Below are 26,661 nucleotides of genomic sequence, written 5' to 3'. Positions count from 1 at the left end.
TAAATAAATCTTTGATATAGGCTCACTATTTTGTATGGGAATTCTTTATGTTCAAATGTCAATTTCAGTGGCTATGATATTCTAATATATTCAATTAACTGCCACTTGTTGGGCCTTTAGGTTAGTTCTCCTTTATTGTTATTATATATAATCCGAGATAAATACCACTGAGGTTAAATCTTTGTACACGTACTTAAATATTTCCCTAGGATGTTTTCCTGAAGGGGAATTGCTGGGTCAAAGGATACATATATTTTAAAAATCTAATTTTAAATTTTATCAAATTATTAAGTGTGCAAACAAGTTAGATAGAACGACAGAGTTTAAAACAAACAAGCTTTGATCACCTGTGTCCCCCTGTCACTCCCTCACATTCTGCAACTCAGACAACCAATTCCAGCCCTTTTAGCTGTTTCTTCTGATACCTACCTTCCTACATCTAAATAGTATGCTTACACCGTTATTTCTGGATTTCTCAATTTTGACATTATCTATTATCTTTTTATGATGGAAGATGAGGATTTAGCTCCCAGGTGGAACCTCTCCCATTCCCACTTCATCCCCCCTCCCACAAACCCTCTCACCCCTCTCCTCCACATACTTTCTCTTTTTTCCATTCTCTCAATTTAATTCTATCATTTTGGTTAAAATAATATTCATTGCTTATGTTATTACAGCCACGTAGTTCACAGCCGAGCCATATGTTATACTATGATAACTCTTTCTTGCACAGCTTCTAGTTTTCCTGGACTTAATTGCCTCTTTTTTTCTGTTTGCCTAGATAAAAAAAAAATAATTCAACTTCATCAAAGTACAATTGACATAAAATATACTTATTTTACCTGTATAGTTCAAGAATTTTTTCACTAATGTATACACCACCCCAATCAAGATACGAAATATTTCCATCACCCCCAGCGCGTTCTCTCCTGCTCTCTCGCAGTCAACCCGGACCCTCATCCCAGCAACCACCGGTGGGATTCTATCACTAGAGAGTAGCTTTACCAGTTCTCGAACTTCATATAAATGGAATCATTTTTTGAAAATTATACTTTGAAGAGACAGACAAGTGAAAAAGCAATTATGGTCCTGTGACCTAAGTGGAAATAAGCTTGAAGAACACGGGCGAGTTCCAGCCTTGGGTCAGTGAAGGATTCGCGGAAGAATTAAAAGTATTCCACCACCACCATCAGAATCATTAGAAAGAATTAACCTGCAATAGAAAGAGAGGTTCTATATGTGGGGGTGGGGAGCACAGGGATTGGGAGGAGGTGCCAGCGAGGAAGTGAGAACGGGGAAGGGGTCCAGGCGGAAGGAAGAGCTTGAACAAGCCTTGGAGGCAACAGCAATCCCGTTGGACCCGTTTGGATTTCTTTGCTTCTGTCCATTTTATTACCACCAAACTCATTTGCTCTCCAAGGTTTCCCCAGTCCAAGCAGGACGATATGAATATAAGTAAGATGATCTACCAGGTCCAGATCAGTGTTTACCCCTCACGAGACTGTATAACTCTTCTTTAAAAATTTTTGAAATTTATTTATTTATTTATTTATTTTTTGCTGAGGAAGACTGGCTCTGAGTTAACATCCATGCCCATCTTCCTCTACTTTATATGTGGGAGGCCTACCACAGCATGGCTTTTGCCAAGCGGTGCCCACATGTCCGCACCCGGGATCCAGGTCGGCCAACCCCGGGCCGCTGAGAAGCGGACCGCGAGCACTTAACCGCTGGGCCACCGGCCCAGCCCCTGTAAGCTCTTTGAAAGCAAAAACTTCATAATTAAACGCTTGTCGCATGGTAAGCATTAAGAAGTTTTGGTTGAATTGACGGATGGGTAGGTGGATGAATGAAGGAATGAATGAAATTATGAATGCGTGGAAGTCCCTGGAGGAGACGGTGGCCCTCGGAGATGCGGTCCGGCCCAGAAGCCCTAGGATCCGGACACCGCTGGGGCAGTCTCGGAGGCCAAGGAGACGCTCTAGGAAAGCAGCGCGCTCTCTGCCGCGGCGCCGCTCTAGCCGCGAGGACGCCGCTCTATGGCGGCGGGGGAGGGCGGGCAGCGGGCGCCTCGGCCTTTTTGTCCCGACGCCGCGGGAGCGCGCTCGGCGCGTGCGTGCGCGGCGGCGGTTGGCGGCGCGCGGACTGCGTGAGGCGAGGCGACGCGGCCCCGGCCCCACGGACCGACGGACCGAGCGGCCCCTGCGGCCGTCGGCGGCCAGGCGGCCCGAGATGTTGTCTGGGAAGAAGGCGGCGGCGGCGGCGGCGGCGGCAGCGGCGGCGGCGGCGGCCGGGGCGGAGGCCGGCTCCGGGGCCGCGGGCGGCGCGGAGAACGGCTCGGAGGTGGCCGCGCCGCCCGCGGGCCTGTCGGGCCCTGCCGAGGGCGGGCCGGGGGCGGCCGGGGAGCGCACGCCCCGCAAGAAGGAGCCTCCGCGGGCCTCGCCGCCTGGGGGCCTGGCCGAGCCGCCGGGATCCGCCGGGCCGCAAGCCGGGCCTACCGTGGTGCCTGGATCTGCGACCCCCATGGAAACGGGCATCGCGGAGACTCCGGAGGGGCGGCGCACCAGCCGGCGCAAGCGGGCGAAGGTGAGCCCGACCCCCGCCCTCCAACCGCAGCCCCGGGGCCCCGCTTCCCCGGGTTGTCCAGCCCGGCCGGCCCCCGGGACCCCGCTCGTGGTCCCCCGCCCACCCGGACCTCCCATTGGCTGGCTGGGGGCGGGGTTGGGGTAGGGGGGGCTCTCCGCCTGCGGTCCCCGCAGCCTTTGTGCGGGGCCCGGGCCGCCCTGGGCAGGGGGACGGATGGGCGGGGCGTGTTATTCCTCTCGCCCTGTGCCCCTCTTCGTCGTCTTGTCTGGGAAAGATGGCTCCCCGACGTGGAGTCACGGCTGGCGTTGTCGGAGACAGCCCTTGTGCCGCCCCAGCTGTGTCTGGACGCGTTTCCGCTGGGAGCACCTCGGGGCTGCGGGGTGATGCTCAAGACGCGGCCTTAGCCGAGGACACCGGAAAGGAAGGGACGTTTTATCTTGCGCCCTTGCTGTGTACTAGGAGTTCTGCCCTTTTCCCCAGCGATCTTTGGGCGTAGGTTTTTACAGGTGAGGAAGCCGATTAAGAGGGCTCGTATTCATTAGTCAAGGTGCAAATATAAGGCGAGGAGAGGATTTATCACAGAACAGTGTGTGCAGACAGTAGCTGCCTCGCGTCTCTGGGCGCCAAATGCCGTGTTCACAGTGTCACCAACGTCTTATTTTTGCTAAACACGGACGGGCAGCTGTTGTTAGCCCCATTTTAGGGGTGAGTAAACTGAGGCACACAGTTTAAGCAGCTTCCCCAAAGTCACACAGCTAGGTAAGTGGTGGAACTGGAATGTAAGCCCTACAGTTAGGCTGGGATAGGTGGCACCAGCCTGTGAAACAAAGGACCACATGGGACACCAACAGTGCGGGGCGCCAGGGCAGCACGAGGGCACAGACCTTAGACTTGGGCCTTTTCTGGAGATTTCATGGTCCAGTTGAAAAAACTGGAAATATATATACATGTGATTTTTAAATAAGTATTTTAAATCGTGCAGTTTGTGTAATTTATGGATAGAATGAGTTTTCTACCTATATATAGTTTTTAAGTGGGGATGCCGAGTCAGTGTGTATGAGGAGCTTCTTGAGATGAGCATTACCCAGACTGAGCACCTTCAGATTGAGCTGCCCACTTGAGAGATTTCTCTCCGAGAATCAATACGCTGTGCTGAGTAAAAGGAGGAAAGGTTTGGGGGCCTTTTACGGAAGCATGGGTTAGAGCAGAGATTGGTGATTCCCCTACCCTCGGAAATGAAATAGAGGGCAGAAGCCCAGGAGGGTTTTTATTTTACTGTTTCAATAGAAGATGTGGCCAGAAGCCATGTGATAGTTTGTAAAAACAGGTTTATAAAGATAATTCACGTACTATAAAATTTATCATTTTTTAGTGTACAATTCAGTGGTTTTTAGCATATTCACATAGTTGTGGCAACCAGCACCACAGTTAATTTTAGGGCATTTTTCATCACTCCCAAAAGACTTGGCAGTCACTCCGCATTCCCCGTTACCCCCAGCCACTGGCAGCCACTAATTTACTTTGTGTCTCTGGATCTGCCTATTCTGGACATTTTATATAAATGGGATCATATACTATGTGGCCTTTGTGTCTGGCTTTAGCATGTTTTCAAGGTTCCTCCATGTTGTAGTACTTCCATTTACTACTTGATAACTATGGCCAAATGATATCCCATTCTATGGATATACCGCATTTTGTTTATCCATGCATCATTTGATGGACATGTGGGTTGTTTCTACTTTTTGGCTATTATGAAGAAAGCTGCTGTGAATATTTGTGTACAGTTTTTTGTGTGAACATATGCTTTCATTTCTCTTGGATATATACCTGGGAGTGGAATTGTTGGGTCGTATGGTATCTCTGTGTTTAACTTTTTGAGGAACTGCCAGTTTCCCACAGCAGCAACACCATTTTACATTCCCACCAGCAGTGTATGAGGATTCCAATTTCTCCCTGTCCTTATCGACACTTGATAATGTCTGTCTTTTTATTATAGCCATCCTAGTGGATGTGAAGTGGTATCATTGTGGCTTTGATGTGTATTACCCTAATGATGTTGAGCATCTTTTCTTGTGCTTATTTACCATTCGTATATCTTTGGTGAAATGTCTGTTCAAATCCTGGGCTCATTTTTAAATTGGGTTGTCTTTTTTATTATTGAGTAGAGTTCTTTATATATGTGATTACAGAAGTTTTAAATTTTGATGTCCAGTTTATGTGGTTTTTTTCTTTTGTCTGTTTCGCTTCTGGTATTATATCTAAGAAACCACTGCCTAAGCCAGTGTCATGGAGATTTACTCCTGTGTTTTCTACTAAGAGTTTTATAGGTTCAGGTCTATGATCATTTTGGAGTTAATTTTTGCATATGGTATGAGGTAGGGGGTCAGCTTCATTCTTTTGCGTGTTGATATCCACCTGTCCCAGCACAATTTGTTGAAAACTCTTCTCTTCCACTTTGAATGGTTGGTTCCCTGTTGATTGACCATAAATGTAAGGGTTTATTTTTGAACTCTTGGTTCTATCCCATTGACATATACTTCTGTCCTTATGTACCACACTGACCGGATTACTGTTGCTTTGCAGTTAAGTTTTGAAATCAGAAAGTGTGAGCTCTCCAACTTTGTTCTTTTTCAAGATTGTTTTGGCTATTTGGTGTCCCTTGCATTTCCATGTGAATTTTAGGATCAGTTTATCAGTTTCTGCAAAAAAGGTAGCTGAGATTCTGGTTGGGATTGTGTTGAATCTGTTGATCAATTTGGGGTATGCTATAAGATTTCTGTCTTTGTAATTCTCCTGTTTATTTTAATTCCTGTTATCCTGTTTTTCCATTGAGATTAGCTCTGAAACTCTCAAAAGAGAAATGGGTTATATGTTTATTTTGGGCAGCAACTGGAAAGTAAGGAACTAGAGAAACTGACCTATTCATGGCCGGTCTTAAGAGCCAGAGGAAACAGACCTCAAGGGAGTAAAAAGCAAGCTGAGTCCAGCATAGACAGGCCTTGCTTTAGGAAGTTCTGAGGTGTATACAGGGGATATATCTATATTTTATGGCCTGGGAGCTTATTCAGTTTTGGGACTCCTTTTTAAAAAATTGTATGTGGGGACTGGCCCCGTGGCCGAGTGGTTAAGTTTACACGCTCCGCTTCGGCGGCCCCAGGTTTTGCCAGTTCGGATGTTGGGCGGGGACATGGCACCGCTCGTCAGGCCATGCTGAGGCGGCGTCCCATATAGCACAACCAGAGGCACTCACAACTAGGACATGCATCTGTGTACTGGAGGGCTTTGGGGAGAAGAAGGAGGAAAAAAAGATTGGCAACAGATGTTAGCTCAAGTGCCAATCTTTAAAAAAAAAATTGTGTGTGTGTGTGTGTGTGTGTCTGATTACTTATGTAATCAAAATTAGGTTCAGGGTATTGGGAGTCAATGCACTTGAGGGTCCCTGAAGCTTAAGTTTCATTGGATTCAGAATAAATTCACCTCTCTGTGTGCTAACATGGCAGAATACTTAAGGTGTGAAATTGATAAATTGGGTTGGGACTTTAGGAATGCCACACAGCTTCAGGAATGGCAGCTTTGAGCTGGGCCTTGAAAAAGGGTAGAATTTAGAAAAGTTTTCTGGAAAACGATGGACTTTTGGAGTTATTCTTCCTGTGATTCGTTTTCCTCAGGAAAATAAACCCTACCTTGTAAGGTTATTAGGTTTAGATATAATGTAAACAAAATGCTTATTGCAGTGTCTGGCATATAGTAAGTAGGTGCCCAGTAATTAAGTACTACCGGTGGAGAAAAGGAAATGAAAAATGCTTGGACTATAATACAAAGTGGTTTGAGAAGCAACAGGGAGTCCAGAGTGGACAAGTGAACATTGAGCACAGTGAGCAAGTGAATTTAATTGGAAGTGAGGTTTTTCTAGGAGCATGATAAATTGGAGGGATCAGTAGTGTTCGGGTTGTAAAGCTGTATCTAGGTTGCAGAGAGCCGAACACTACGTCTGTGCTGTCCAGTGTGGTAGCCGCTAGCCACATAAGGCTTTAGAGCACTTACTGTGTGGCTAGTATGACTGAGGAAACTGAATTTTTTTTTTTTTAAAGATTTTATTTATTTCCTTTTTCTCCCCAAAGCCCCCCGGTACATAGTTATATATTTCAGCTGTGGGTCCTTCTAGTTGTGGCATGTGGGATGCCCCCTCAGCGTGGCTTGATGAGTGGTGCCATGTCCGTGCATAGGATCCGAACCGGCAAAACCCTGGGCCGCCGAAGCAGAGCGCGCAAAGTTAACCACTCGGCCACGGGGCTGGCCCCATAGCAAACGGAATTTTTAAGTTTAATTTAAACTTAAATAGCCACATGTAGCTAGGGCTACCTTGTTGGAAGCACAGATGCCGAACATTTCCATTATCACAGAAAATTCTGAGACAGCGCTGCACAAGACTATGAAGTGCAGACCGTGAGTGCACTGAGAATTCAGAGAAAGGAAAGATAGGTTTATGGATTTGGAATCGTCAGGGAATAATTTGTGGAGGAGGTGGGCCTTGACTTTTCGGCAGTGGATTACCGGAGAAAGCGGGGAGTAGCTTCTGGCGAGTTGAGGGATGGGGAGAACAGCAGCAGTGAGGAGTTTTGTTGTTGTTGTTGTTGTTTTTGCTTGCTTTTTTTAAAGATTTTGTTTTTCCTTTTTCTCCCAAAGCCCCTGGTACATAGTTCTGTATTTTAATTGTGGGTCCTTCTAGTTGTGGCATGTGGGACGCCGCCTCAGCGTGGCCTGACGAGCGGTGCCATGTCCGCGCCCAGGACTCGAACCGGCGAAACCCAAGTGGAGTGCGTGAACTTAACCACTCCACGGACCGGCCCCGCATTGAGGATTTTTTTTTTTTTTTTTTTAAAGATTTTATTTTTTCCTTTTTCTCCCCAAAGCCCCCCGGTACATAGTTGTGTATTTTTCGTTGTGGGTTCCTCTAGTTGTGGCATGTGGGACGCTGCCTCAGCGTGGTCTGACGAGCAGTGCCATGTCCGCGCCCAGGATTCGAACCGACGAAACACTGGGCCGCCTGCAGCGGAGAGCGCGAACTTAACCACTCGGCCACGGGGCCAGCCCCGCATTGAGGATTTTTTGACTAGCGTGTTAGAAAATGATTAGAGGTAAATTTGCGTAGTTAAAGCCAGAGAGTTTGTATGCTAGTTTGAAAGATTTGCATTCATCAGTTAAGCTATCTGAAAATACGTATTTAGAAAATGAATCTGGCATTTGTGCCCTAGGTGAATTAAAAGGAAGAAAGATTAAAACAAAAAAGACTGGAGCTTTAAGGTTTTTGGGAAGAGAATGAATCATTGTAGCAAGGGTGTGGGAGAGAAGGGAGAAGCTAGAGATGTAAGTTTGAGAGCCTCTGTAAAGGGAAGAGTGATGACCCTGCTGACTCAGCTCTGCCTGTTGGTACATCTCTTGTCCTTGATTGTAAGTGGTTGTAGAGCCTCTGAAGTCTTTGAGGATTTTACCGAGGAATGAGAGATTCCTAATCCTCTGTGTTCGAAGTATCTGTTCCTTTTCTTCGGGGAATAGTTTTTACTTTTTAGACTTTGTATGATTCTTTTAGATGTTTTTTTAACTTTTTTCTTAAGCGGAGGAACTTTTTTACAAAATAAAACTTTATGCAAAATCCCCAAATAAAATACTTGCCTGTTTCATATTAAGAAGCTTAAATTTATAACATTTATTTTAGTTCTCAGTCTTTGAGAAAATGAGATTATTTTGATAGAGCCAAATTTGAGAATGGAGATTAAGCAAAATAGTTGTGGTATTGTTTCAGCCTCAGAATCCTCTTTTATTTCTGTATTTTGTTTATGAAATATTGTGAAGATCCAGTACTGATTGATAAGCAATGCAAAAGGTTGGGGTTTTTTTTTTTGTTTGTTTTTGTCTTTTAGCTTGCCTTGTCATCTCAGGACACTCTCTCACTTGAGCAGAGATGGCAGAATAACTTTCATTCTTAGGTTTACCCAAAATTGAGTTACCCAAACAGTACAAGTTCATGTGTTGGTCGTCTCTAAAGGATTATGGTTTGATTTAACGCATACGCATGTGTATTTATTCCTTTTAAAAATACATTTAAAAATTAATAAATGAAATCCCAAAGAATCCTAGGGTTCTGTGGAACACAATTTTTTTGTTGTTGTTTTTAAATATTAGCTTTAGATATTCTTATTCCTACCTCTAGGTATTTTTCTAATTTTTTTTTTTCCTGAAAACTAAAAACACTCAGGACCAGCCTTTTCCAAGTGTATTCCTTGTTAGTAGTTATTACTTCATCAAAACATTGGATTAAACAATGTTAAAAAGATTGTTTTTGCTGCCAGACTTCCTCAGGACCTCTAATGTGCATTGTGACTCTCCTAGAGGGGGCCTGTAAAGAATGTGGTGTTTCCCAGATTTGATCTTGGATTCCTTTTTCCTCCAGAGAGCACAGTGTCTTATGGAACATCCTTTGGGAAAAGCTGAACTGCTGCAGTAGAAAGGGTCTTACTGTTTTCGCTGGTCTCAGAATTTGCACATTGCCCAGTTCCATAGTAGACACTTGTTAAGTCATTATTGATTGAAAGGATAAGGTTGATGAGCAGGGGATTAAAGTGCTGAATCTTTGGGGTAGGAAGGTGTCACGCACTGCTGAGGGGTAAAAAGAAAAGCAACTGCATACTATAAACATATGTTACATTTTCTGACCCTTCTCCCTCTTTGAAAATTTTTCCCTCCTAGCTGCTTTTTTACCAGCTGTCCTGAGGTCTATTCCTACAGTCTATCTCAGGCAAGTAGGGTGAGGTTTAGTATGTACATTTCTGGAGATTTTCTTGTGAAGTCTCTCTATGAGATGGTCACCTGATCTTTTGTTTGCAGCTGATGTTTCAGTTTACTGTGGGCAGGGAGCTTCATTCATAATCATTTTCTCCAGTGTCCCATATACTCAGTGTTCAGTATTTCATAGATGAATATAATTATTCACATGTTAAATGAGATTCTTAGAGCATGGGTCAGAACTGTTCCATTTATCCTTAATTTTTGTTTCCATTTTCTTTTTTTAAGATTGGCACCTGAGCTAACATCTGTTGCCAATCCTTCTTTTTTTTCCCCCTTTCTTCTTCTCCCCAAAGCCCCCCAGCACATAGTTAGATATTCTAGTTGTAGGTCCTTCTAGTTGTGCTGTGTGGGACGCCACCTCAACATGGCCTGAAGAGTGGTGCCATGTTCGCACCCAGGATCCAAACCGGTGAGACCCTGGGCCGCCAAAGCAGAGTGCTTGAACTTAACCACTCGGCCACGGGGTGGCCCCCTCTACTTTTTTTTTTTTGGTGTGAGGAAGATTGGCCCTGACTGTTGCCAGTCTTCCTCTTTTCGCTTGAGGAATGTTGTTGCTGAGCTCACGTCTGTGCCTATCTTCCTCTGTTTTTGCGGGCTGCTGCCACAGTGTGGCTTGATGAGCAGTGCTAGGTCTGCGCCAGGGATCTGAACCTGCGAACTGTGCGCTGCTGAAGCAGAGTGCACAGACTTAACCACGATGCCACCGGGCTGGCCCATTTCCATTTTCTAAGCGAATCCATGTTTGCAGTAAAACTCTTACCTCCCCTGGCCACTCATTCCCTGTCCCCCAAATCCTGTGGTCATGTCGTTTAAAAAAAAAGAAGTAGAAAAAGACAAATATAAAAGCAACTAGCAATCTGGAGCTATTTCAAAGATATTTCAAAAGTTACAGTAGATTACATTCATTGTAATCCACAGGACTACTCATTTCAGAAATCTAGTAAATCAGGTTTACGTGGAAGCCATGTTGTCTTTGCTCTCTCCCCACATCTAATAAATTGTTTTTATTTCTTTCATTTTATCTTTTCATTGAATCTGAAATAATCGGAGAGTTGTTTCTGTGGCTTCCTTGAATCTTTAGTAGGGTGGGAGTCACATTAACAATTTGACAGTGTTCCAAGCTTGATGACTATTTGTAATACCATATTACACGTTTGGCAAACCGGCCCACAGTAATCTTCCATATCTTAAGTTGCTTGCCCCCCCACCTCCCCGTGAAGCATTCGCTAAGACTGCTTCCTCTTTGTACTTATCACCTGGCTCTCTCCTTTCATAACTAGAGTGAATTAATTTTAAGTCTCGTAGCCTCCCTTTCCACGTCACTTACTCCTTAATATGTTGTAGTAAGGCTTCTTTGCTCTCATCATTCAGCTCTCTTAGATCACCGGTCATTGTATAAGCAAGTGTACCTTTTCATAACTTCAGTTTGACTTTTGCCATTCGCAGCTTTTATTCCCTGTCCCCACCGTCTCCCTGTTTGGTTTCTGGAATTCCTTTGCTGTTTTCCCATGGAGTAGTGATTAGAAGTACAGGCTTGGCACTGGACAGACTTGTTATTCTAGTTAACTGTCTTTTTGCCCAACTGAGGATTATTTTAGTCTTCTATTGAAACTTCCGGTATGTGGACAAGATGTATGCACACATACCTATATATACACACATACACATACATGTACACACACACATTTTTAAAAGAATTTAGAAGTTATAGAGAGCCTCAGAATCATTGATCTGAATGTCAGTACTATCATGTAAAAGTTACAGATTGGGCTAAATCTGAACTGACACAAGATTGTTTCATGAGAGATTTTGTTTTTAATTATTATTATAAACTAGCTTGTTCCGTGTTTTTTGCTTATTTCCCTTAAAATTTGAAGTTAAAAAGCAATTCACATTCACTGGTGGTTCCAAATTGAGCCCTTGATTTTCGATGTTCACTGTATTTAGCTTTCCCTGGTATAATCTCCATATAGGTAGAGTACAGAGAGATGGATGAAAGCTTGGCGAACCTCTCAGAAGATGAATATTATTCCGAAGAAGAGAGAAATGCTAAAGCAGAGAAGGAAAAGAAGCTTCCCCCACCACCCCCTCAAGCCCCACCTGAGGAAGAAAATGAAAGTGAGCCTGAAGAACCATCTGGTGAGTTGTAGTAACCAATCACAGTTCTGGATTTATTCCTATTATGTCTTTATCTGGTTTATATTCTGATACTGGCCATGTGTGTCTTAGTGTGTGTATGTAGGCATATGTACACACACACACATATACAAACATACATGCATAGTGGCACTGATAGTCTTTGTGTGTGTCTGTACATATATGGGAGGAGAGTAAAGAATGGGAGTGAAAGGATGGTAGCAGCATAAGGCAGTCGGAAAGTTGGAGAAAATAAACAATTAGAGAAAACACACAAAAAGACAAATCCAAAGAACCAAACGTCTCAGTGGTAACTTTGATTCAGAATTTAGAGATAGAATGGTTCAGAAATTATTCTGGCTAAATTTTGCATTTACCACATGGTTAGGTACTTTCTGGTAAAACCTTCACAGTGTGGGGTCAGTTTTGAGAAGGGTCTTTTCCTGGTGAACAAATACATTCTGAGGTCAAAGAGGAAAGGCCTAGGTGCCTCTTGTTTAGTTGTTGAACCCTCTGATCAAAGGAATGGTACAAGAAAAGGCTGTGAAGAGACTCTAAGCTCACACAGTCTTTCTTATGACGTGGAAGGATTATTGCAGTCTGTAGTCTTGGTTTCAGAGCTTCAAGCATCTTTAAAGAATTCTCCTTAACACCCCCCTGCCCGAGTCCTGCTGTGTTTACCTGACGAATCAGGGATGCCCTTCTGTTTTGGAGAGACCAAACAAAAGTAGAATCTTAGTTAATTTTTCATATCTTCTGTCCTTAATGGTATTTTACTAACTCTTCTTGGCTTTGAGTTTTTGCCAGGTTCGTCTCCTTAAAATGCTTTTTATATTTCCAATTGCTTCAGGCCTATTCACCTTACCAACTCTTTTAGTCATGCGCCTTTTAAAAACAAAATGCTTGTTTCAAACCCCGTTTGCTGTATCTTGCGTGACTATCATAGGTGCATATTTCATTTGAGAAGTTTTATCTTTTGTTTTAGCCTTTTTTTAAAGGTTTTTTCTCTTGTGTGATATTATAAAAATCAACAGAAGTTAATTTTATTTTTGAAAAAAGGATTATTACTGATGTATCACTTGAGAGGATTTCAAGTCAGGTGTTAATTTAAACTTAGATTTGGAACTTATGAAACATCTGGCTAAAACTCTCAAAAATAAAAATTTGTAATTTACAGTAATTGTAATAAAGTCTAATAAAAGACTACAGTTTGAGAACATTTGGAAAAGGTAGATTAGATTCCAGATTCAATTCATCTCAAGAATTGGGCTTTCTAAGAACGATTTTCCTAAAACTTTCTTAAAATGACTTCTTGGACGACTCCGTGTTGGTAGTAGTGTATCACCTTTGGGACTGATGTCCTTGAGGCCAGTGTGGCTTCTCTGTGCGTCAGCGACATCTCTCTGTTGGTGTTGGGTTTTGCCTCCTGTTTGTAGTCTTTTACGTTTGGTCTCTTTCCTTCTTTCTGTCCTCACCTCCAGCTCTTCCCTTGACTCTTCTGTGTATCTTCTCTGTGCCTTTCTCTTCTTCTGCCTTTGCTGTAGACTAGCTAATGAGATGCGTGGGAATAATCCTTTTGATAGTTGTCGTAGCTCAAGAGGCTGCTCCTGTCTTAGTTCAGGAGCTCCAGGTGTTATTCAGTAGATGATCTCGTATCTCACATGCTGCCTCTGCCTCTTTTTTGTGTGGTTGTCAGTGTTTCCAGTAAATAACTGATTTACCATAGATAGGTACCGAGCTGATACACACTTTCTTTGTCCTCTGAAAATTTTATTTAATTAATTAATTTTTTTAAAGATTGGCGTCTGAGCTAACATCTGTTGCCAATCTTTTTATTTTTCTTCTTCTCCCCTAGGCCCCCCAAGTACACAGTTGTGTATTCTAGTTGTAGGTCCTTCTGGTTGTGCTATGTGGGACACCTCCTCAGCGTGGCCTGATGAGCGGTGCCGTGTCTGAACCCAGGATCTGAACCTGGGCCGCCAAAGCGGAGCGTGCGAACTTAACCACTCGGCCATGGGGTCAGCTCCCTGTCCTCTGAAAATTTTAAACCAAATCTTAGTTTGTTTTCTTTCTCATGAAGAGGTTTTTAGTTTTTCTTTTTCTGTGAATGTCAGGCACTGTTAGCACAAAATGTACATATCTTAGCAAAGGGCCCTAGGATTTGGGGGAATGTCTTTATACTGTTACGTTCTAGTTAATTTTAATCCAGTGGTTTAATTTAAGTGTTATCTTAGTATTTTTGGAGAAAGTTAAAGTTTTGTTTCTTAAGTTTAGGATATATTCAATGCTCAGAGATGTGTTGATAACAGCCAAAACTTTCCAATATATTATTTGTACTTATGAAAATAAAGTTATTTTTCTTTTAAAGCAACTTAAAATTTTAAAAAATTCCAGGGCGAGTTAGGGAAGTACTTTTCCCAGAAAAGTAGTGGCAATTTATCGGCCTATGTAATTTAGAAATAGGTTGGGCCCTGATGGTGAATCATAAAATATTATCAGGTGAGTTCACATGTTTAGAAACTGTCCAGAGTTTCCAAATCTCTTGTCTTAAAACCAGTTCTTTGTTGTTTTTTTTTTTGAGAAAGATTAGCCCTGAGCTAACATCTGCTGCTAATCCTCCTCTTTTTTGCTGAGGAAGACTGGCCCTGAGGTAACATCCGTGCCTGTCTTCCTCTACTTTATATGTGAGACGCCTTCCACAGCATGGCTTGCCGAGCGGTGCCATGTCCACACCCGGGATCCCAAACCCTGGGCCGGCAAAGTGGAATGTGTGTGCTTCACAGCTATGCCACTGGGCTGGCCCCAGAACCAGTTCTTAGACTTGAGTTTTCACTTAAAAATTGAATGGAAGCATCGCCATGTGGATATCTTAAAATGCTGAGAGAAGATGTGGGTCTGGTTCTTTACCACATCTTTTCTTCATCTCAATCATTTCAGTTAATAACAAGAAATTAACTTAAAATATATTTCTATAAGAAATTAACTTAAAATATATATCTTAAAATATATTTGAATACATTTGGTTCTTACCAACTTTTAAATTTGTTAGAAAATTTTGCTTTGCTTTCGGCAGTGTAAACCTTAAGAAGAGTAAAATATTTTTGTTAATTATGAAAGCACAGGGTCTTCTGAAGTCAGTGGGTCAAACGATTTGACTGGCGAAGATTCCTCTGGGAGAGTTCTGGGAGGAGGCCAGAAAGGAAGGTGGGAGCCTTGGTTACCAGGCTAAGGAATTGGAACTCGATGTCCTTTGAGCACTGGGAGGGTGTGGTCATGGGTAGCACTGAGACTTTTTGAGTGAGGGACGTACCAAAATACATGTTTTGGAGAAATCAATCTGCTGTGCTGTGTGAGGGTGAGCTAGAGGGATGAGGAGACGGGGATGGGAGAGGGGACAGGCTGTTGGTAATCGAGTTTAGTGGATTTTGGTGAATGGAAAAATGTTCTCAAAACAAAGTTGAATTTTTATGGGAGTAAGAGTTTTGGGGGGGTTTTTTGGTTTGAATTTATTGGGAAGAAGTTCTCTGTTCTGGCTTAAACATTGTTTTTAGATTTGTCAGTTTTTGATGATAACAGTGTGACATGTAATCCTGTGGTAGTCACGTGGGTAAATAATGTTTTTTTCATACTAAGTATTGCTGCTTTTATTTAAAATCTAGCTAATTTGTTTTCTTAAGCATTTCCGTCTTTTTATATTTACTATACGCTTTGAATATATTCGTTTTAACAAATGATGGTTTTCTTTGGTTTCCTAGTACGTTTTTTATCAAGGCGAAAGTGTTCTTTAGGTCATGACGACTGAACCTGAACAGGTTGTCTCTGTAATTGAATGTTTGGTTATTAGTCGAGTCCCACGATAGTGGAGCGCCTGCAAAATACAGTAAAATCTCGGTTGGACTTGGCTGGTTTACAATAATTGCCCCTCTGTTAAAGTGTCCTTCTGCTGGGGGAAAAGGCATCTTTCCTTTCTTGGCTCAGCTGTTACCTCACGTACCTTAGATTATTCCTCAGAGAGATTTTCCTATATTAACTGATTTGCTAAGCACTTTGCTTTTTTATTTTCATACAAAAACACAATTTTTTTGCCTCCACTGCCTTTTAGCAGTTGAAATTTTCCATAAAAATCTTACTAGTAGTTCCTGGTTTTAAATTTTGTGTTGGATAACTGTTTAGGAACTCTAGTTTGGGAAGATATATTTCATTTGTGTTAGGAGTAACTTAGTGTTGTATAGCCTAAGACTTTTATGTAAACTTATCCTAAAATAAAATGAAGTTTGAAATGGGCTATTAAGATACCTTTCTCAAGATTTCTTCAAGTTAATGGATTTCCCAATGGAGACATCAAAAGTATGTTTAAATAAATAAATGTATATGTGTGTGTGTAAATACATATGCATGTATCTGTATGTATACCATTTTTTCCAGGCTCAGTGATGTGCTAATACTCTGTAATTAAGCTCAAAGGCATCTGTTAAACCATTGGTTAGCTCTTCAAATCAATTTTGTTAGATATAGTTATTAGATATGGTTAGCTGATCAGTGACAGCTCTGTATTATGATCTATTCTGTTGAATGACTGTGGGAAGAATCTCTTTATCTGCCTGTTTATATTCTTATAAGAATTCTTATAAGAATGTGAACAAAGGAAAATGCCTGCTGTCTTCCCTATTGTGCATGGTAATTTTGGATGTGTGTGTGGTGTGTGTTTGAAAGAGATATAGGCTGTTAAATTACAAAAATCATTGATGTGAGGAAGTGGTATGACAAAAAAATTGTGTGTGGTTTTAATAATTGGGGGCCCTGTTTATGTAGTAGTCATACTATAGGTTGAAAGTATTTTTAAAAAATCACATAAAAGGAGATGCAACCTCAATTATTAAAAAACTGAATTATAGAAAATATACAAAATATATGTGTATGAGTAGAAGAATTTAGCTTTAAATTCAATGAAATTTGATCACAAATACTATTATAATGAAAATACCCATATGACAAAAGATTGATGACCAAACATTTAATGAAGTGCTTATTCAATATAGGAAAAAATCTAAAAGACAGAATCTTTTGGACTATCATTTAGAACTTGGTATAATAGAATTTGAGCAGAGAAGAGTTGAAGATGGATTTCCTTACTTTAAAAGAAAGAATTAGGGGCCGGCCTGGTGGTGCACTGGTCAAGTTTGCACGTTCTGCTTCGGCGCCTCGGGAGTTCGCTGGTTCGGATCCTGGGTGCGGACCTATGCACCGCATGTTGAGCCATGCTGTGGCAGGGACATCCCACATATAAAGTAGAGGAAGATGAGCACACATGTTAGCTCAGGGCCAGTCTCCCTCAGCAAAAAGAGGAGGATTGACAGCAGATGTTAGCTCAAGGCCAGCTTTCCTCAGCAAAAGAAAGAAAGAAAGAAAGAAATAGTGGTCCTGATATTTGTATAGTGTTTTCATAGTTCTTTGTTTATAAGGTGCCTTGATCTTCCCTGTGAGGTGGTCGTACTGATTGCTGTAGCAAAAGGGCTGGGTTTGGCAGCATAGATAGTTATGGCCAGAGTCCAGGTGAATAATTTTGTTTCTTATGCTGTAACTATTCTCAAATGGCTTATCTCAGGCTTTTCTCTCTGATTTCTCTCTCTGTGCCTACAAGTGCAGTCAGAGAGCAGGAGTTGCTTTAAGGTTTGGTGAGGATTGACTCAGATTATAGAATTCTTTCACACAGGAAAGATCATAGAATTCTGTTGCACTCCTATACCCAGCAGGAGACCCTCTTTTGTAGATTTACTCGAAGTTGCTGGGAAATTCATTCTTGACAGAGTTGTTTATGTTACCCTTTTGGCCTGCTAGTGTCAAATAAGTGCCTGAAACCATTTGAGTTCTCATTATGTGAAGTATGATGCCTACATTTAGAAACAAACCTAGGATTAATTTCCTTGCCTTTTTTTTTTTTTTTTTGGTGTAGCATTGTTTCAGTATTCTGATTTGGAACTGTGCTCCAGAATAACTTACTGGAGGGCTGGGGAAAAAAGGTCACAGGCTGAAAGGGTAATCCAGATCAATTCAACAAAATTTTTATATTTTTGAGAGTTAACTAAAAATGGACCAAGGTACATATTACTGTACAGTACACGGTCCCCACTCTCAGATAATTTATAGCCTAGTATGAGACACAAATATATACATAAATGTGTAATAGAAAGCAAAATACTCTTAAATATTACATTTGATTATAAAAATTTGGAGACTTGGAGGCAGAAAGAGTGGGAGGGAAGTAAGTCTTCCCAAATCCTTCTTGGTTTACTGGAAGAATAAAAAAAGGTAGGATATTGGTAGTGTGGAAGGGAAAATTCTTTTTAAAATAAAACAGACATTTGTACACAAAATAAGATTTCCCCCAAATGTGACAGTTCCTTATTGACTTTATTCTATACACATTGATTGTAAAACTCCAGCGCTTTGTTGTGGGCATGGTGCTGGATTCTGAGGGTTCAAAGCTGAAAACTGGGTCCTCCCGCAAAGAATTCACAGACTCAGTTTAGGGTTACAGATATTAATAATTTGCTACAGTGAAGAAACAATACCAAAAAAGTGTATTCAATATATGGGAAGAACTCAGAAGTCGTTTTTAAATGTTTTTCCCAAAATTGGATTTTGGAAATTTTACATAGACATGAAGGAATGAAATTGGACTTTTAGGAAGCAGTCTGAGATCCTTGATTTTTGACTGTTCACTGCTTGTGGCTTATAAGAGTGCTTGGATCAGATGCTACCAGTTGAGTTGGTCTTTGAGAAATTGAGCTGCTTTTCTTAATGATTTCATTTCATTGATTATTTTGTTTTATTTTTTACTAAGACAATAGTAATTTGTAATAGTAATAGCAACTTTATTTTTATAGTTTCCCTGATTTGTCTTTGCCACCGTCCTTCATTTGGTCTGCTCATGGTGTAATAGCAGGACAGGATGCTTTGTCTGTGGAGCTTTTCTCCTCTGCAAAGTGGGGCTTGATATGAAGATCGAATGAGAGAATGAGAACTCCAGCTTTGTGTGCAGACATCTTGTGTTTATTAAACACAGAGTTGAACTAGGAATAAGGTGAATTGATGTTTTTTTCAGAAAATATCAGCTTAGGTTGTGGACTAGGTCGACATACATGTATACTCCATCACTTTTAAACTGGAAAAGGTTGGTAGTAGCCCATTTTTAATACCGTGTCACTTAAAAAATAGGTCATTCTTTAAGCTTTTATATGTTAAATCATAGGAGGAGTGGCAAATCTTGGTACTTCTAATATAGATTTTCTCTCCTCAGAGAATAACATAATCGAAATCCATTATCGACGTATTGAGATATAACAAATGTTAACATTTTGCCATATTTACTGATCACAGAAATTTTAAACATATGAGGATATGGTTGTGTTTTTGTTTTTTGCATCTTCGATTTGAAGATTAGAAGAGCACATATGGTTAATTAATGCCCAGGAAATTTTGTTTTCTTCATCGCAGGGCAGACTCAAATCCCATTTAAGATGGAAGAAGTCTCTAATCATGGTCCAGGAAGATGTAGATAGAGTTCTGAGAGACTGTTGCTTGAGCAGGAGAAGGAAAAGGATTCTCTCGTGGGGAAATTTACTCAAAGTTATCAGTTGTGAGATGTTATAGTGGTTCTTTTAATAGCAGGTCCAGAATAAAGTTCAGTTTGGGCCTTTTTAAAAACAGGTGAATAACTAGAAAATAAACTTTGTTGTTTACTCAGACACACGTTAAGTACTTGAGCAATGTAATATAGCATCTGAATGTTCTTTGGAACATTTTGAAAAGTGAGCTACAAACCAAGACTTTGCAACAAAATAAGTAAGGAAAATCCCTACTATGGAACGTGGAGGGAAACAGCATGTGAAAAAGTCTGTTCTTCCCATTGGCTTCTGAAAACTTTGCTTTCCTCCCTAACTTTTAGGATTTTTACTTTCTGTGGTATAGGATCCCTTCTGCTGAGCTGCTCGCTTCTGCCCCAGCCGCAAGCCTTCAGGCGCCATTCAGCAGTGCTGCTGCCCTTCCAGTGCTACACTGGGAAATTCCAGGCAGGCTCCTACCCCAAGCAGCACCATTTTCTTGCTTTCTAGACCTTAGTAAGGCTATCTGTTTTATTTTAGTATTTTAAATGACAGTGTAACCCTGGAATTGCTGCTCCACTTGGAACCCATAGATTTCATTTTGGATAATTTTGTTGGAGAGTATTGCTCAGTGTTAGCTGTGTTAAAATGCCTCTAATGTGCTCCAAAGGAACCCCTGAGGCTTTTCCTTCAGACTAATTTAGTCTACCTCTGTGAGCCTAATTTACTTTCCTTTACATTTCTTCGAACTGCTATAGATCATGTATTCTTCTGTCAAGAATCATAGTCAAAAGTTAGCAGGAAAGAGCTGCATCCACTGGTAGGCTTGAAGGTGTTTTTAAAGCTACTCTCAGTAGAGAGGATGGGGGCAGCACAAGGTGATGATGATCACCAATAACTCACTACCTTTCTCAATTTTTTTTTTAACTTTTCCCAGTCATTTATGATGATCAGTTCCTCTTTGAAACTGTGACTTTCCTTATGATATTAATCATACATGTACAACTGCTTCAAACTCTGAGCGTCTTACCTCCATGCTATTTTAAAAAGTCTTTTAGCCTCATTCTTACTTGTGAGTTCTAGTCTTTAATTTCCAACCATCTTTAGAGTATTTCCATTTAATTTTACTACCCTGCCTCCCAAATTTCCCATTTTGTCCGTTGCATTACCACTCTTTCTGAACTTAAAAAAAACAACTTGGAATCATCTTGAAAGTCTCTCATCCCTTTTATCAAGCATGTTGTAAAGTCACGTATCTTTCTGTGCACGGCCTCTTTGATTTGTTACACCTTACCCATTTTCACTGTCACCTTTTTATTCTAGTGGATTTCACTACATGTCTAAATTATTTCAGTAGCCTTTTGATTGGATCTCCTTGGTCTACGTTACCTTTTCCCTCTAATCCATCTGGTCCAAAGTGACCAGATTAGTTTAAATAAAGTGTCGCTTGTTTTACTGCTTTCCTGCTGGAGATCATTCACTTCCTTCTCATTACTCTTAAGGTCGGTTTAGGTCTTGACGCTGAAGGTCGCCCATTTTGTCTGTCCTGCTTTATCTCCCACTGCTCTTGGAGATCATCTCCTTCATTAAGCAGGGTTCTCTGTGGTTTTTCTGCACTTGCCGTGGCTGTGCTTTTCTCCTTGCTTTTGTAAATGTTCTGGACCATGCTGGTGGTTTCACTGCCTCCCATCTACCTGATCTCTCTGGATTTGCTCAGAAAAGCTTCCCTATTTCCCCAAGTCGCTGTTAGCTTGCTGTTTCCTAAAAAAAAAAAAAAAAAAAAATCTTTCTGTATACTTTTCATTTTTCCCCAGTTAGACTATAAGCCCTTTGAAAATAGGGACTCGCCCTATTCTACTTTTGTATTGGTGCTTGGCAGTTTTTGGATGGGTATTCAGAAAACATTTAGTTAGTGAGATTATTAAATAAGAAATTCAACTAGTGTGTTAATATAGTGGACGTTTCTGGTTCAAAGATGATTTTAGCTTTTGAGGTGTTTGTTTCCTCTGCCAGTTTGTTGAGTTTAATTGAAATCAGTAGCTTGATGGTGACTTTTTTTCTGTAAATTTGGTAAAATTTTGATAAGTTGATTTTCTGTCTAAAAATCCTTATTTCCTAGAAGATTAGGAGTTTCTCACAATATTTGCAAAAGTTATCAATTTGAATGTGATTCCAGGAAACTAAATAGTCAAAATATGAATCTATTGGTCAGTATGTTCCTGGGAACAACAAACCAAGATTCTCACCTGCATGCTTGCCTGATAGAAGTGTTTGAAAGTCTCCGTAGACGCCTTTTAAGATGTTGGAAGGGTGGTCTCTCGAGAATTTGAATCAAAATGAGAGAACATCCAGTAGTATGACTGTAACTAAAATACTGCAGTCATCTTAAGAATAATTTCACAGATCTGCAGACGGTTCATTAGAGGAGAAATGAAAGGCTCCTATATAAGATAAAACAAAAAGATTGTATTTTCAGTTTGGAGAAGATATGCACAAATAACCTGTATTAAGGGTCTCTACTTCAAACTTGAGGATTTTGTGTGGTGGTGCACATGAAAACAAAAGGAGGTCTCCTGCGCAGGGTGCCAAAATCAAGGTGATGTTAAAAAATTGCTTTTGTATATTTTCATTTTCTGTTTTGAATTTGAGCTCATGGAAGATAACAACCGTACTTGCCTGCTGTTCTGTCTTTGTGCCACTGTCAGAAGCAGGGGCCTAGGCCAGAATGACCCAAAGAGCAAATGAATATGGCATTTTGTGTGTTCTAATCAAGACACAACCTGGATGGAAAGTTAGCTGAAAACATTTGTTTGTGTGTTTTTAAGAAAATGATGAACAATTGGTCTAGAATACCACTAATAAAGATGATGCTGTTTTCAGCTGTCTTTGGAGACGTAGACATCTTCAGAATACTCATGAGTGTATTGTGGTTAGAGAGAAAATAGCAACCTCATCTTTACTTCCAAACATGGTATAAACCTTCACCTAGTCAAGAGATAAATATATTGTTCCTTTACTTAATCTTAAGCACTTTCTGTTTTGTTTTCCATCATTTCTTAAATGTTTATATCACCTTGCTTGGTTTTCTCCTCTTTCTCTGCTGAAATGATCCTTTGGAGTTTCATTTCTTTCTTGACTTTCTGCTGTTAGCAGGGAGCTCTTTGAAAAGTCTTCCCAGGGTACTGAATATTTTCCATATTTCCTGCATATTTTTATCGAAGAAGAGTACCTTTATGAGAGTTTTGTTAGTTCCTTTTTTCAAAAGCAGAAGACAAAAAAGACTGTCCTACTTTGTTGTACAGGAGCAACCTTGTTAACCTGTTGAGCACGTAAGTCATGGGTAGGAGAGCCATATTTCTGTTAAGTACTATTGACAGAAAAAAGTCAGTCAAGAGAGCTACCTGTAGTTTAAAATAAGCTAATTCATATATTGTGTATCATGTAGGGGGAGAAGGAAAATGATAGAAAGAGGAAGAATAAAATAATTCAGACTTAATAGCTAGCTTACAAGTGTTTTTTGTTTGTTCATTTTAGAAGTAGTGAAATGCCTTTATGACAAAAGACTGTTGCTTTCATTCTTTGCCAAGCCAGGAACGTAATTTGAGAGAGGAGCTATATTATTCCTAATGCCTAAATGTTATGCTTGGCAACTGTATTTATTTCATTGTTCTGAGCCCCTCTCCATGCCTTTTTAAATACAATTCAATCTTCTCATCTAGCTTGGTTCTATTTAGAATCAGACAAAACAATGACAACAATTTTTTTTAACTCTAAAAGATTTTTTATGATTAAATCTAGACGTTATTAAGAATGAACATTTTTGATTCAATCTTCAGAAGTAAAAATTAAAAGGTAAGGCCTGCGTTTTCAAGATAAGTTTGTAGATTGGGTTTCATAATTGGAGTCATCTCTTCATCATTCTCTGCCCTTTTCCAAAGGCTGTAAACAACAAGTCATATACTTTGTGCCTTGTCTGAGAAGCGTAACCTAGAACCTAAAGGTCCCTTTAGACAAGAGCGTAATAAAATAATTTTAGAATGAGATTCTATTCTACCTTGTAAGAAGAGGATATACCTTCTAGCAACAAATTCTAATATTGTCAAAAATCATTTATATCTAAACACTTTCGTGTACTGAAAGATGAGATGTCATCTTAAGTCTCACAGACCTGGGAGCATTCTTACAGTAAGGGGGCTGTGTTAGTTTCACTTTCCTGCTCTCTTTTAACTCAAATGGTGGAATAATCAGTCTGCTTTCTAGTCGAGAGTCTTTTGAAATAAACTGTTTAATGAAGCTTATGCAGTTTTAGATCATTGAGCAGTCGTGTCTTCATATCTTCTAGAGATCTCACTGTAGTTTTCCCATGGTATATGAGGTGGCTAGAAGCTTAAGAGGTTCGTAGCATCTGTCTTGGTGATAGATTTTGGAAGAGTCTGAAAGATGATCTGTCTTGACTTCCTCAGATTGAACTTTCAAGCTGATACTTGAAGTTGCTCTATACATTAATCAATGAATAAAATGTCTTAGCAAGCTTATTGTGTAGTGTGAGATAGACGCTCCCCCAAGATTTTGCCTGCACTAGCCCTCCCCCCGCCGTGTGTGTGTCTATCTACAGTGCTTGGCATGTGACTGCAGGTTGTCGTATGGTGTTTTAAAGTTTACTGAGGAAGCACTGGCATATTCAGATCTAGCACTGTCTAGTATGTATAGTAAATGAAACTTCTTTTGGAACTGAATCTTTTAGTTATAGTCCTTGCTTTAAAGTCAAGGGGAGAATTTTTCTTTAAAAATATGTGTTTTGCTTGTTGTCTTATATATTCTTTTTAGATAGAAAAGTAAAGCTAAAGAGATTAAGCAGACGCTGAATTGTTGCCACTCTAGATCCCAGCGCTGATGTCACACCCACTCTTAGTCTAGCAGTGAGTAGTGAGAGACATTTGGAATCCATTTTTCCCCCCATCCAACCTTGACTATTAAATAAGACTGACAGCAAAGATTTAGGGATTAGAAATACTGTGTACTTTGTTCTGCTACGTTTCAACAAGAATCAGCATGTAAAGTTGAAATTTCCTGACCAGAATTTGGAAGCCTATGATGTGATTCTCTGGGCCTTGATGCCAGAAGGAGCTCTCTGAATATGGGTTTTCTAGTTGGTGGTGAATTCGTGAGTCGCCAACTATTAGGCCTTTATGTCCAGATATTATCTCAATTTATGGAGTAAGGTCCCTGAGTTCTCCTCTTTCCTTCCACAGGGCAAGCAGGAGGACTTCAAGACGACAGTTCTGGAGGGTATGGAGACGGCCAAGCATCAGGTGAGGGTGGCATTAGATGCTTGCCACTTAGTAGCAAGAGCCGCCAAGTCAGGGATTGATGCTTGCAAGTGTTTTTGGCTGTGGTATCCACATTTTAGCCAGAAGCGCAGGGAAAATTGAGCCCACAGGACAGAGTAGTATGATAAGAGAGGTGTAGCGAGAACAAAGGCAAGCAAAACCTTTTGAAGTCCTCAGGCCGATCTCAGCCCTCCACTCTTCTTCGTGTTTTTGAGGAGATGGCGGGTACTTTTCTCCCCAGCAGCCTTTGTAGTTAACAGTAAACCTAATATAAAACATAGATTTAGGAATTGTGGGACCTTTAAAAAGAAATAGAGCTGTATACACAGAGTGGAGAAGCCGTAGGCTGAAAGCGTTCCCGAAAAATAGGCCTGAAAGGCATTGTAGGACTAGTTAGAGGAATTATGCAGGCAAGTACCTCTTTAGAAATGTGGTTACATGGTGACGGGTACGTTTATGTTCAGTTAACATTGCATAGTTAATCATTTTGAAGTTTAAGCAGTTTGTTTCTTACATGAATATTAATCTTTAAAAAAAAAAAACCTGCTCAGAATGCTCTTACTTTTCCAACCAAACTATGAGATTTTTTTACTTTTAGGAAAAGGTAAAGGGTTAAATGATTTATAGGGGTCCATCTGGAACAGTTAAAATTTGTTCCAGGAATCCAAAGTAGTATGTCTGGATTTCATCCATTGCCTCTTTTAAAGGATGTTTTTGTGTGTTCCAGTGCTCAAAGCTGGTTATGTATACATTTGGATAGAATTGGAATAGATATTACTTCACTTTTGTAGTTTGTCACTTTTCAACTGTTAGGTCTCCTTTAAAATTATTTATCTGTTGTTAGTGTATAGCAGGTCCAGGGTATATTTGTATTGTACTCTCTTGGATCAAAGATAGTTCATTGCTAACACAGAGGTTAGTATTTAGGGGATCCAGAAGGTTAGAAGTAGACTTCTGTAAATGCTGTGTCAAGGATTGGCGGTTGATAATCAGTGCATGGTCATTGTGGAGTGATAGTCCTCATCCAGAGTCTGTATCTGTCAGATAAACCTTCAAGAATGCTTTTCACTGAGTGATGCACAGCTGGGTCTTCCGTGGAACTGTTGAGGATCAGGAGCAGCCTTTAGAGCTTTAATCTTGAAGACGTGCATTTTCTTGTTGGTTTTTGTTTTGTTTTTACGTGAATAAATTTACTCTTTTGCTTAAGTAAACAATACGGTGTATTGCTGAAAGTAAAAGTGGACTTTCATGTAAAACTGTGGTGCTACTGACGTAATGTTAGCAGAACTTGAGTTGTGAGTGTTTCCAGGAGCGGTGGTGACTGTTCTGAACTCTTCAAGATCTCTCTTCAGACCTTTGGTCATGTTCAGAAGCATGCACTTGTGGGATGATCAATCAAAGGTAGCACCATGCTTATAAGTGATCAGAGTTCTTCTCTTGATAAAGCCAGATGACCCTCATGAGTATCTTGGGACCAGGATCATATCTTGACTTTTTAAAATCCACATCAAGTTGGCCTATACATCCTAAATCTTAAAAGTAAGAAGGGAACTTGAGGTCATGATGTCTAGCTTCCTGCCTTCAAACAAATAGTACTGTATAACCCCTATTTTATGGATTAGCACCTGAACACAAAGTCAATGACTGGACCAGGGGCACACCAGCAGTTGGAGTGAGAACCCAGAGGTCTTGTTTCTTACACATGGACTATTCCTTCCACTCTCCCTCATAGAATCATTTAATGTGTGTGTCAACCCTAAAAATAAAAAATCTAAAGCATAAGAAATCGTGATTTTCCTTTTTTTCTTTTTCTCTCCTCTCCCCCTATTCTTTATTCTTCTTAAACTATTATAGGACTGGATATGGTGCATCTCTAGTTTACTGATTTTAAGTAGTCCTTTATATGTAGATCCTATCAGGCTTTTGTTTTCACTCTTCAGCTAGAAATCTAGTTGTAGTTAATTTATCTACTTTATGAGAGAAAAAAGGCAGGTAACTCATGGAGACCTCCTTTTCTTTCCTGTAATTTTAATATCTCTGTTACCTTACTCCCTGTATCATATTAGAATCAGGGAGGAAATGATTTCATGGACTAGACGGCCTGTATCCTCCTCACGTCTCCCCTCCTCTTTTCTGCCTAATTGCTCTGTATGGAAAGGCCT

At 40.6% G+C, this 26,661-nt stretch overlaps 1 protein-coding gene across 2 annotated transcripts in view; it reads left to right on the top strand.

The window, feature by feature from the left end:
* Nucleotides 1–2,114: 2,114 nt before the first annotated feature.
* The window catches only part of KDM1A (lysine demethylase 1A), a 57,003-nt gene continuing 32,456 nt past the window's right edge, over nt 2,115–26,661 (top strand). Inside the window, exons 1-3 of one of the 2 annotated variants that reach the window (XM_070598593.1) lie at nt 2,115–2,583; nt 11,403–11,568; nt 24,422–24,481. In XM_070598593.1, the coding sequence (XP_070454694.1) occupies nt 2,230–2,583; nt 11,403–11,568; nt 24,422–24,481 (580 nt within the window). In that variant the 5' untranslated portion in view covers nt 2,115–2,229. The remainder of the gene's footprint in view (nt 2,584–11,402; nt 11,569–24,421; nt 24,482–26,661) is intronic. The other variant, XM_070598601.1, reaches the window with a different exon arrangement.

The sequence above is a fragment of the Equus przewalskii genome, chromosome 2, assembly GCF_037783145.1.
Source record: "Equus przewalskii isolate Varuska chromosome 2, EquPr2, whole genome shotgun sequence".
NCBI classification, from domain to species: Eukaryota; Metazoa; Chordata; class Mammalia; order Perissodactyla; family Equidae; genus Equus; species Equus przewalskii.
The sequence above is the reverse complement of the archived record's forward strand: the minus strand, read 5'-3'. Positions and strand labels throughout refer to the sequence as shown.